General features: G+C 49.3%; 1 protein-coding gene across 3 annotated transcripts in view; it reads left to right on the top strand.

Annotated features, from left to right (window-relative positions):
* Positions 1-12,982, top strand: part of PDE1B (phosphodiesterase 1B) — a 133,485-nt gene that overhangs the window by 97,258 nt on the left and 23,245 nt on the right. For all 3 annotated transcript variants that reach the window (XM_026661369.1, XM_026661367.1, XM_026661368.1), the window contains exon 2: positions 10,407-10,520. In XM_026661369.1, the coding sequence (XP_026517154.1) occupies positions 10,407-10,520 (114 nt within the window). The remainder of the gene's footprint in view (positions 1-10,406; positions 10,521-12,982) is intronic.

Here is a 12,982-nt window from a genome sequence, read left to right as displayed (position 1 = left end):
CGGCGGGGCTCGGCGCCCCCCCCCCCTCTTTTGCCGCTGGGGGCGGCAAAAACCCTGGAGCCGGCCCTGGCAGGAGCAGAGTCATCCAGGCTCGCACTGTACTGAGGCTGTTGGCTGCAGACAGACCCTATGGTTCCCTCTAGCCCAGGGGTTGGCAACCTTTCAGAAGTGCTGTGCCGAGTCTTCATTTATTCACTCTGATTTAAGGTTTCGCGTGCCAGTCATACATGTTAACGTTTTTAGAAGGTCTCTTTCTATAAGTCTATAATATATAACTAAACTATTGTTGTATGTAAAGTAAATAAGGTTTTTAAAATGTTTAAGAAGCTTCATTTAAAATTAAATTAAAATGCAGAGCCCCCCAGACCGGTGGCCAGGACCCGGGCAGTGTGAATGCCACTGAAAATCAGCTCGCGTGCCGCCTTCGGCACGCATGCCATAGGTTCCCTACCCCTGCGCTAGCCCAATCCAAGATGCAAGTTCTCAGCAACTTGCTGGCTGGGCCTGCCTCGATGCCTCACTGCATCACTCTCGTAAATGTAACAGCAAAGGAGAAACCCCCAGCCCCGTTGGGACAGATCTGCCCGCGGGCCTGCTGCAACGGGAGCCTTAGCCCTGCGGCTTCGGCTAGAACAGTGAACTGAACAGTCAACAGTTTCGAGAGCAGCTGGCAAGGAGCCTGCACCCCTCCCCCATCCAGTCCCAGCAGGGTAGATGCCTAGCTGGGAGCGCAGACCCACTGGCCTTTGAGCATACAGCTGGGAATTCTTTCAGTGTGTAATTCCAGCTCCCTTGGTAGTCAGGGCATGGATGGCTTCCTTAGATAAGCACACAAACCAGTCCCTTCCTGCCTGTGAAATACAAACCAGAGAGGCAGCCCCCTTCTTTGGGAAACTCAATTAGCACAAGAAAGAGGCTTTGATTTAAAGAAACTCCAAGTGAGTGACAACTCCTAATCTGAGGAGGAGTAATTTAGGGAGGTAGGGGAGTGTGTGCCTGTGTGAGAGAGACAGAGAGAGCTTCACTGCCATCCATCAAAGGAGGATCACGGTGGTTTAAAGAGCCACTGCAAAGATAAAGTTCTATTCCTATTTTTCCTAGCTCTTACCTCGATCGTGACTATTGGTTCAAGCTGTAGAGTAACACTATCACGAGAGAGAGCGAGTAGGAAATAAAAACTGCATAAAACCCAAGACCATATTGGGCCCAGAGTATAACCCTCTGCATGTCATTTGCACTGGCACATCCTGGGTGTGAAATGCACCATCTCAGAACGCCCTTCGCTCTGGTGTCAATCACTGCACGGGGTGTAGGCAGTAATCAACCCCATGAGGCATTTCACAGTGAATGCCAAACATTTTAAAAGGGGCTGCTGGTTTGGAAGGCCCCACCTCGGGGCCTGATTTGTAGGGATGCTCTGCTCAACCCCCAAATCTCCAGCTGAAGCCAAGGGGAACTGGGGGTTCCTAGCTTCGTGTGTAAATCAGGCCCCAGGTGTTTCAAGTCAGGCTCTGAAAAAAGGAATCACCCCAAATCCATGGCAATTTAAACCTGATGTTATAACCCAGGCAGCCTCGAAGTCTGAATCTGATGTTTGTTACTGTAATTAGCTGGATGGGAATCCTATTTAAAACAATTTCAACCTGAGATAATTAAACAGGATGAATTTGACGAGTCTAATTTACTTTGCTGCTGATTAACTTTGCTTCATTTTGCACTTCACTCAGCTGGGAAAGTGAAACAAAATTGGTTCTGCCAATGCAAGTGATTTTATCTTGAGTCTCATGGTATTCCATGTTCTTCTTAAAGCTCCAGCTGCCGGAGTCAAGTGATCATGTGAGAATATCAACTTTTATTTTAAAAAAATATTTCTCTCCCTCATGATTGAGAAAATCTTGAAATTGTGACCCGAGGGTGATCTAAATGTCCTCAACCAGCAGACAAAAAAAGTCCCAACATTTCATTTTTTAAAAATCTCAGACTTGTAAAGCCAATCTTGTGATTTTTGAGAGCTGATTTATGAATGCTGGAGGCTTGGCCATTCTGCAACATTGCTCTGATTCACTTTGGCCCAGATTTTTAAAGGTGTTTAGGCAGCCAACTCCCATTCTAAGTTTCACTTCCATTATTCCCGTGCACTAGCCCAGCGGTTCTCAGACTTCACTGCACTGCGACCCCCTTCTGACAACAAAAATGACTATACGACCCCACACCACAAGGGGTTCCACCAAACTAAATTGCTCGGGCTTGGGCTGCGGGGCTCAGGTTTTGGTTTTCTGCCCTGGGCCCCAGCGAGTCAAACGCCAGCCCTGGCGACCCCATTAAAATGAACTCGCAACCCACTTTGGGGTCTTGACCCACAGTTTGAGAACCGCTGCACTAGCCCAAATGACAATGGATTTCTAGGTTCTTGACTCTGCCGGAGCAAAGCTCTCACTTTGCCAAAACAAAGATCCCGACTGCTCCACTGCAAACAAAATCCATTGCATGGGAATTTTCCAATCTGTTAACTTTGTTTCCCCTTCAAACCACCCCTAAAGTTTGGGCGGAAGCTATTTGTATTTACAATTGGAATCACCTTCATTTTAGATCAAAGGAAAGAAACAAAATAAGAGAACAAAACACAAAAGTAAAGTCCTCTGACGCTTGCTCTCTCTCGCTCTCTCTCTCTCTCAGAACACTTGTGCACGTGTGCGTGCAATTTCTGTCACAGTCTGCACTGATCAGAGCACAGAATGGCAGCTGACTCTCTAGCAGATGGCAACAAATGCCAGAAAATTTTAAAGCGGCGGGCGCACAGAAAGACAGAATCCCATTGAGCGCGTGGTTCCCAAACTGCCAGGCTTTGTGCTGATGCAAACAGTGTTTGAAGGGAGATAAACCTCCCGTTTCAGGGCATTAGCTGACCTGTAACTGGTCAGAATCGGGATGAGCCCTCCATTGGGGCAGATTACCCCACATCTGCCTGCTTCGGGATTCTTGCACCTTCCTCTGCAGCACATGTGGGTGAGGGGTTGTTGCCGGCCCAGAGGGCCCCGAGGGGGCAACAGGGTTCGTTGCCCGGTGTGCGCTGCACCAATAGACACACCAGGGTGGAGAAGCAAACCAAATTTATTCAAGAGCTCTGAATAGGCACTAGGAGACCAGCATGTTTCAAATCAAGCGCAGCAAATACAAGCAAGTTTCCCATTTTATATTCCAAGCTGTTTGTGTGTAAGTCTTTGTTCTGTTTTCCCCTTCACCCCTCCCTGCCCGACAGTGGTTACAGCAGGCATTACATTGTGGCATGTTAAAAAAGTTCTCGTCCGCCTGTTTATCTTTGGCCTTCGCAGGCCCATGCGCACGCAGTCTTCCCCTCCTTCTTTCTCCTGTTCTTATCACTACTGCGTTTGCTAGTGTGAGCGAAACTGCAGCTGTCTGCTAGAAAAGCTGACCGTTACATATTCTGCTTCAGCATTTAGGCTGTTAGCATGGAGGCTGGTTAAAGTTCACAAGATGGAGTTACTGTGGCTCACTTAGACCCAGAGCAGGGGGGTTTCATCGGCACTTATGGTCTTCCACCCCCCCGAGTTACCTGGTAGCTATGCCTAGTGACTCCAACAATTCCCTCCTTTGAGAACACTCAACAAACCTTTGGCAGAGTTTTCTCATACTCTAAAGACAAAATGCGATTAAGCTCCATGCAATTGGGATCATCAATGAGAGGGTATAAAGGAACTTCTGGGAAATGGGAGGTACAAATCTTATGTATGAGCACTTTACAGCAAGCGAACAAAAGAAAAAGAACAAAACATATCACAACACCTGTGAGCAGGAGGCGAACAATGCCTCCCTCTAGTCCCCCTAGACCAGGTAACCAACCCCAAAGGGAATCAAAAATAGTGGGTTCTCCTTCCTGGGCCTTCCACTGGTTCAAGGCCTGTTCGGCTGACAAGATGTGCTTGTTAATATCCTATGAAAACTCTGGGACATAGGTACAACATTCTTCTCCAATAAGGGCACAGACCCCGTCCCGTGAGGTTAACACATAATCTAGGGCCTGGCGGTTTTGCAGAGCCAGCAATCGAAGCTGGTACAGCTTGGAGCTTATGCCTTTTTCTATGGCCAGGGTATCATTGGCAAACTGGGTGAGAAATTTAGACAGTCTTCTGTAGAGTTGGGTTAGCCGTCCCACCCCATAAGTAGGGAGGAATATCATCCCAAACCTGTCTCCCTCCCCGATGGGTTCAATGGTAGCTCTCAAGGACCGATAGTACCTGGGGCGACCTGAGGGAGCCTGGGTTAGAACATGGAGGGGAGGAGCGAGATAGCCTTTATAACAGCTACCATGCCAACCATGAGGAAGCCATTTGTAGGCACTATTACCACAGACCCAGAATGCTTCACCATAACTAGCCTTTCCATTGTTACCTTGTAGGTCCCGTAGGGTGGCTTGTGGGGAAAGGGCAAAAAATGCAGCGCCGGTTTGCCAACCGGTGGCATTTAGTACAGGAATAGTGAGACTTATACCAGGACCAATATAAAATTTCCATGTACTAATGCCGGCAAACCAAGTATGATTACTTGTACTGGCTTGCTGAAAACATATGAGACCAGTGGGTGGAGAGCGTAAACGAATGGGCTGGGGCTTAAGACTGCTACTATAGTGGGAATTCCAAGAGCCATTGTGTCGGCCATAAGGAGCTTCCGCAGTACAGTTAGATTGCAAACTTAAATTGTCAGAGGTGCTGCTGCTGGTAACCATCCACCTTTGACAAAAGTCTGACCAATTTTGGGGAACTCTCTCCAGGGCAATCCAGCCGAATGGTGGGGAGTCTGGGCACATATCCAACAGTGAGAGAGACTGAACTCACGGGCAAAGGCAATTTTCAGGGCCTCATAGGTATTGGTAGCCATATCTGCAGGGATGGCTCCCCATCCTGCATGCGATGTGGGTGAAACAGTAGGTAACAGAAGGATTGTTCCTGTGACAAAAAGGAACGTTGTGAGAGACCCTAAACCTGAACCCATATTGTGATTACAACAACCCAAATGCCCAGAAGATAAGAATTATTGACACCAAACAAATCAAAAAATAAAAGGACCAGGACCATAGGCTAGGTCGGCCTTCTGTGAATAGATAGAACCAATGCTCAGGGTTTTCGCGGGGAGTGCGCTGTAGCTGTTCAGAGAGATCACCAGGCATTCCCAGCTACCCTTACTGTCTTTTGAATAACAGCTTAAGTCCCAAATCGTCGCTGGCAGTCTTTTCTGCAGGCTGGACAGTCCACTGTTCAGGAGTGGGTACTGCTTTCAGTCGAGAGTGATGAATCCAGTTCTTGTGCCCTTCGACCTTTGCTGCTGTGTGGGAGACAAGCAGGATGGTGTGGGGTCCCTTCCACTTCTCTTGGAGAGGCTCGTCCTTCCAGGTCCGAACGAGAACGGAGTCACCTGGCTGCAAGGAGTGGACCGGGGCATCCAGCAGAAGAGGCTGTGAATCTTTGGTGTATCTGTGAAGAGAAGAAAGAACAGCAGACAGAGAGCACATGTACTGAGACAAGAAACCACACCCCATTTCCCACTCTCCTGCCAGAACTGGTGTACCGTTCAGAGGCCATGCCCTTCCAAACATAATCTCAAAGGGACTAAGCCCTAACCTGCCCTTGGGGAGAGCACGAATGCGGAGTAACACAAGGGGCAAAGCATAAGGCCACCTAAGAAAGGCCTCCTGACAGACCTTTGAGAGGTGTCGCTTGAGTGCCTGATTTGTGCGTTCCACTACTCCACTGGCTTGTGGTCGCCATGGTGTGTGGAGCTTCCAGGGGATTTGCAAGGCACTTGATATTCTTTGAACAACTTGAGATGTGAAGTGTGTTCCGTTATCAGATTCCATCCACTGGGGAAGTCCGAAGTGAGGAATGATCTCCTTGACAAACTTAAGAGCCACCGTTTTGGCAGTGTTGTTACGACATGGGAAGGCTTCAGGCCATCCGCTGAATCGATCCACCAAGACAAGGAGGTACCTGTACCCTTGGGTCCTGGGAAACTCAGTAAAGTCTATTTGCCACACCAATCCTGGGCCTGGGATAGGTTCCAGAGTGGCTGGCAACACTGCTACTCCTGGTCGAGGGTTATTCTTTTGGCAGATTAAACATTCAGCCTGTACCTGTGATGCTAGGGGTTTAAGTCCAGAGGTTAGAAAATATTTATTCATAAGCTGGGTAAGAGCCTCTCTGCCTGCGTGGGTGGTTTGATGCAGTTTTTGCAACACTGGTCGGATCAGGCCCTTGGGCAGGAGGATTTTTCCCTCTGTGGAATAAAGCCATCCCTCCTTTTCCTGGAGACTGAGCCTGTCAGCCAGGTTTCTGTCATCATGGGAGTACTGAGGGGCTGCAAGCTCACCTACTGATGGGATGAGGGCATGCATTTGGGCATTTTCCTCTGTTGGTGATTTCAGGGTAGCAGCGCGCTTGGCTTCCCTGTCTGCTCTGGCATTGCCCTTGGTTACATCATGATCTTCCTTTTGATGGGCTTTGCAATGCACCACTGCTACTGCTGAGGGGAGTTGTACTGCTTCTAACAGCTGGAGAATTTGAGACCCATGCTTAACTGGGGAGCCATGGGCTGTCAGCATTCCCCTTTGCTTCCACAGACCAGCGTGAGCATGCAATACCCCAAAAGCATACTTTGAATCAGTAAAGATATTAACCCGTTTGTCTTTTGCCAGCTCGAGTGCACGAGTCAGGGCCACTAGTTCAGCAAGCTGGGCAGATGTCCCAGCAGGTAAACTTTCAGCTTCCACGGTATCATGAAGGGTCACAATAGCATAACCCGCCCTCCTTTGCCCATTCACAACGGCACTACTGCCATCGGTATACCATTCCAAGTCAGCATTTGGGAGTGGTTGATCTTTTAAATCTGGGCGGCTGGAGTATTGGGCATCTATGATTTCCAGACAGTCATGTTCCTGCTTTTCTGTTTCTGGTAGCAGGGTAGCTGGATTAAGGGAGGGACAGGTTTGCAGGGTAACTTCAGGATTCTCTAACAGTTTCGCCTGGTACCGAGCAACCCGAGCCTGGGTGAGCCAGAGACCACCCTTAGTGTCCAGCAGGGCTTGGACCATATGGGGAATATACACTTGCACAGTTCCTCCCAGTGTCAGTTTTTCAGCTTCCCCAAGCACTAGGGCAGTGGCTGCGACCGCCCTCAAGCATGCTGGCCACCCCTTTGCAACTTGATCCAGTTGTTTAGAGAAATATGCCACAGGACGTTTCCAGGTGCCTAATAACTGAGTAAGCACTCCCAGGGCTACCCCTTTTCTTTCATGCACATACAGTTGGAACGGCTTAGAGAGATCCGGCAGACCCAGGGCTGGGGCTTCCATCAGCTTCCTTTTCAAGATTTTAAATGCCCTGTCCGCTTCTGGGGACCAGTGAAAGGGGTCATGATCCGCTCCCTTAACACATTCATACAAAGGTTTAGCCCACAGTCCATACTCTGGAATCCATATTCTGCAAAAGCCTGCCATGCCCAGAAATGCCCTGAGCCGTTTACGGTTGCTTGGGATAGGAACTTGGCAGATAGCCTCCTTCCTTTCGTTTGAGAGCTGCCTCTCCCCCTGCCTTATGTGAAATCCCAGACACTGTACTTCTGAGAGAGCAATTTGAGCCTTGCTCCGAGCTACCCGGTATCCTCGGAGTCCAACAAAGTTCAGGAGGCTCACAGTGGCTTTGAGACAAGGGATCAGACCCACAGCAGCAATTAGCAAGTCATTTACATATTGCAGGAGGAGGACTCTGTCCGAATTATTCCACTCCTCCAAGTCTCTGGAAATCTAGGACCGAGAAATGGGTATACTGCCCCCCCCTTTTCTTGGTTGTCAGCCAAGTCTTAGCTGTGAACAATGTCCTTGGATGGGGCCAGCATGACTGAGCTTGCTAGCTATATTTTCCAGTTAACTCGTTCTGTGCTTTTTCCTTCTCCCTTTCTTGGCTTCTTTTAACCTCCAAAGGAAACTTCCACTCTTCACTCATACACCTTTTCCCAACAATGAACACATACACATTGGCATTATACACCCTTCCAGTAAAATAACTTCTATACAGAGCTTTGAAGCAACAAACCAGGACGAGCACACCCACTTTTGAGGATTCCACTCGGTACAACCTCTGGTGTCCAATAGCTTTCCTTTTTAAACCTCAAATGCCTTCTCTGTGCCTCCTTCTTAGCCTTAGCTATAACCTGATTCCACTCCACTTCAGACAACAAGGTTCTCATAAGTATTTTGCAATCATCCCAGTCAGGCTTATGGCTTGCTAGACACCCTTCAAAGATTGAAATAAACTTGCTTGGATTCGTGGAGAATTCCCCTGCTTCTGCCTTAAAGGCAGCTAGGTGCACTGGGTTAAAAGGAACATGAGAATACACTGGCACAATCTGGGCTGCACGATCCTGTGTTCCTGGACGGGCTACCACATTCTCAGTACTCAACGGATACAATCCCACTGAGGGGGTACTCTCTGGAGCCTGTGGGGGTGTTGGAGCCGAAGGGGATACCGATTCTGCCATTACAACTGTGGGAGGTTTCTAGGGATTAGCAGCAGGTACTACCGAGTTTGTCGGAGTCAAATGGCACTTGTGCCAAATACCAGGCCTATTTCTTAACATCATAAATGTATACGCAGAGAGATGTTCATTCCATTTACCAGTTCGCTGACAAAACAAAAGTAACTGAAGGATTGTGTTGTAATTAAGTGATCCTTCCGGTGGCCACCTTTCCTGGCACTCTAGCTGGTATGGAGGCCAGTCAACTGTACAGAACCTTTTTAATTTACTTCTAAGCATCGAATCTGACCCAAACACATCCCAATTTGCTAGAATGCATTCTAAGGGCGTACACTGTGCCCCGCCGGCTGTACTCTGTCCCTGCCCCATACTCTAGGGAGACACTGGGCGTCCCCAGGTCAAAACAGGTAAAAGTCCCCACTGGACTGTTCCTACCTTATCCTCACCGTCGCCCACAACTGCTTCTCCACTGTCCGTGTGCGTTGCATCATTGTGCCTTCCGGGGTCGATCACACCACGTCTCCGCCGAGGCCCCCGATGAAGTCACCGGTGCGCGCTGGGCGTCAGTCGTCGCCGTAATCCGTCGGCCGCCAGGAGGGATCCGGGCAAGGCTAAATTTTAGCCTCGTGCCCCACGTTGGGCGCCAAAACTGTTGCCGGCCCAGAGGGCCCCGAGGGGGCAACAGGGTTCGTTGCCCGGTGTGCGCCGCACCAATAGACACACCAGGGTGGAGAAGCAAACCAAATTTATTCAAGAGCTCTGAATAGGCACTAGGAGACCAACATGTCTCAAATCAAGCGCAGCAAATACAAGCAAGTTTCCCATTTTATATTCCAAGCTGTTTGTGTGTAAGCCTTTGTTCTGTTTTCCCCTTCACCCCTCCCTGCCCGACAGTGGTTACAGCAGGCATTACATTGTGGCATGTTAAAAAAGTTCTCGTCCGCATGTTTATCTTTGGCCTTCGCAGGCCCGTGCGCACGCAGTCTTCCCCCCCTTCTTTCTCCCGTTCTTATCACTACTGCGTTTGCTAGTGTGAGCGAAACTGCAGCTGTCTGCTAGAAAAGCTGACCGTTACATATTCTGCTTCAGCATTTAGGCTGTTAGCATGGAGGCTGGTTAAAGTTCACAAGATGGAGTTACTGTGGCTCACTTAGACCCAGAGCAGGGGGGTTTCATCGGCACTTATGGTCTTTCACCCCCCCGAGTTACCTGGTAGCTATGCCTAGTGACGCCAACAGGGTCACTGCATTTGATAAGCAAGCTCCCCTGAGGTTTATATGGCCGTACATAGGGAGAGCAGTGTGCTAGTAGCTGATAGTGCTGCTCCGTTGGAGAGCTGGGTGAGACAAGCTGGTGGGTTCTCAGCCCAGCACCGACGCTTAGCCCTAGGGCAAAACCCAGGCATCTATGTCTTGGAATGAACATCTGTGCAGCATCTAGACACGCATCTATGCTGGCAGCAGAAGCAGGACAACAGGCCTCCAGGGTGGGAGCTGGCTGCTAACTGCCCTTCCTGGCAGAGCGACTCCCCAGCTCGCTGGGCCCTGGAGTTGAAGCTCCAGGGTCTAGCTCCACTGCTGATTCTGGTGTGTGTGCAGCAATGGGAGTCTGTTGCTCCTGTTGTAGCCAATGTGGCTCGGATACCAGCTCCAAGGGCCTCCCCTTCGGCAGGTGAGCAGGGCTCTTGCTGTCCCTGTGTGGGCTGGCAGGAGTCAGTGAGTGCCAGGGCCGTGACAGGGTGTGTGTGTGCTGGGGGAAGGGCAGTGCACCAGCCCTGACGGATCCAGGCAGCAGTTCCCCCCGTGGCAGGCAGGGGGTGCTGGCACAGGCACGGGGTGACCCAGGTCTGTCCTGTTTTGCAGGCTGAGGTACATGGTGAAGCAGCTGGAGAATGGCGAGGTGAACATCGTGGAACTGAAGAAGAACCTGGAGTACACAGCTTCACTGCTAGAGGCCGTCTACATTGATGAGACCAGGTAGGTTGGGGTGTGCCTGCTCCATAGTGCCCCCTGGGGACACTAGGGGGTGCGTGGGGGACACTCCCTCCTGGGGAGGATGTATAGGGGATGGGGTGCCATGCTGACAGGGGTGGGTGGGATGCATAGGGGATGAGATGCTGTGCTGATGGGGCATATGGAGGGAGAGTATATAGGGGATGGGGTGCTGTGCTGACAGGGGTGTGTGTGGGGGGGTGCATAGGGGACAGGGTGCTGTGCTGATAGGGCTGTGTATAGGGAACAGGGTGCTGTGCTGCCTGGGAGATGGAGGGGAAGTGTATAGGGTGTCAAGCTGTCCTGCAGTGGCTCAAGAGCATGAGTACCAGCCTGTGGGCAGACTGTTAAGAACAAGGACATAACCCCCAAATTATTTGAGAGTTCTGTGCTTAGATTTCACCAATCAGTTATCAAGTATAAACTCCTCAGGCAATGTAACAGCCTAACCATGGAGTCACAGACAGTCCCCCTGAGTACTCTGATCTGTCTTGCCACCCAGGTGAGCCTGTCTTTGTGACAGATGGTCTCTTACACCAAGGATCACAGCAATAGTCAGGTTACTCCCAGTCCCAAAGAACCAGCCACTTACCCCAGGTCAGTAGCACCTTAGATCTCACACCAAAGACAAGACTTGTAGCCAATCCTATAATAAACTATATACAGATTTATAAACTAGGGAAAGGAAATAAGAGTTATTTACAAGATTAAAGCAGGTAAACATACACAAATGAGTTCCGATCTTAAATTTCAAAAGGTAATGGACACTTCTATAATATGCAAGCTCATATGTCCTTTTGGGCTAACCCAGGCTAAGAAGCTGGGGATCTTTTGCCTAGCAATCCTTGCCTCTCAGAGTCCAAGCAGTATAAAAGTTACAGTTCCTCCTTGTTAGCACTTTTTATTTCTTTCCCCCTTCTGCATCGAGTTGTACATTCAGCTGTTGGGAGGAATTCACTTGCATGGCTCCTCTTCATGGTGGGGGAGAGCGATCAGCAAAGCCTTTTGTCCTCTGATGTTCAGTGTTGACGGGCCTCTGTCAAGGCTGATCCCCCACTCTGGCATTTTGAGCGCAGAACGTGGGGGCCCGCAAGGATTCTAAAAATTAATACTGGCCACTCCAGTCTTGTATTAAACTCCCAAGGTTACAGCTTCTCTCTGATCTTGGATGGGTAGATGCTGCCACAACCCAAGTGCAAAAAAACCCCTTCGGGACCCAGAAAGGTGCACTTGGGAAGTCCTCCCTGTGGGGTACCCTCAAGCCCTTTCACCCCCCTCCAGGGAAGAGCTGAGAAAGAAAACAAAGGAAATCAGCTGTTGCCACCAGCTAATCAAACAACATATGCACAAACCTCTTAGGGACACAAAAATCCAATCCTGTTCTTAAAAAAGGTAAATTTTATTAAAAACAAAAAGAAAGAAAAACATCTCGAACTTAGGCTAAGGACCCAAAATAGCTTTCTTGAGGTTCAGCTTAAAGGTTACGAGCAAACAAAAGCATCTGGGGTTAGCACAGAGGAGTCCACTAGTCATAAGAAATAAACAGAACTAAACCTAATTGCGTCTTTCTAAACATTCCTGATCTACTTACACATTTGGGGGTTCCAAATAAATAGTTCTAGGTATGATCTGATGATCTACGATCATACCTGGCTTAAAGCTTCTCATAGCATAACTGCTCCCTGTTCCCCTCTTTCCCGGAGAAAAATAACAGAGACAAAGGGGAAGTTTTCCCCCATTTTAAAAAGTTATGGCCTTCCCACTGGCTCTTTTGGTCAGGTGCCCACTCCCTTTCCTTTACTTGGGGGACTTTGTTAACCCTTTACAGGTAAAGCAAGCAGAGAACAGCCACCAAGAGGGACTTTATAGCTAACTGGCTGGCTGGGTGTCCATAAAAGGGAGCAGCCCCCCCTCGCTTCATTTATCAAAGCCTCCTTAGTTGGGCAGGAGCTAACACCTCCTGTTAGAGACTTGTATTTACACTCTCCTTAATGCTTCTCTCCAGTCTGATGATTTACAGTTACAGACCAAATGGGATACAGATGCTGTAAGTGAGATTAATGCTGCAGCAACTCACAAGCATTTCATAAAGTCTAAACATTCATACAATTCTAATACCTATTTTAATAATACAACACACAAGTGAGCCAGACTGGTTCCAGCTACGTAGTTGTCAGTGTTCAGTTGAGTCATGGGGGCCTTGACATGTGCTGGCACGAGATATGCCAGCATCACATAGGGGATGGGATGCCATGCTGACAGGGGTATATGGGAGAAGGACCTATAGGGGATGGGATGCCATGCTGACAGGGATATATGGGGAGAGGACATACAGGGGATGGGATGCCATGCTGACAGGGGTATATAGGAGGAGGACATATAGGGGATGGGATGCCATGCTGACAGGGGCATATGGGAGGAGGACATACAGGGGATGGGATGCCATG

The sequence above is a fragment of the Terrapene carolina genome, unplaced genomic scaffold (genome assembly GCF_002925995.2).
Source record: "Terrapene carolina triunguis isolate 2854851 unplaced genomic scaffold, T_m_triunguis-2.0 Scaffold1054, whole genome shotgun sequence".
Taxonomy (NCBI): Eukaryota; Metazoa; Chordata; order Testudines; family Emydidae; genus Terrapene; species Terrapene triunguis.
Note: the sequence above shows the minus strand (reverse complement) of the source record. Positions and strands in the feature narration are given on the sequence as shown.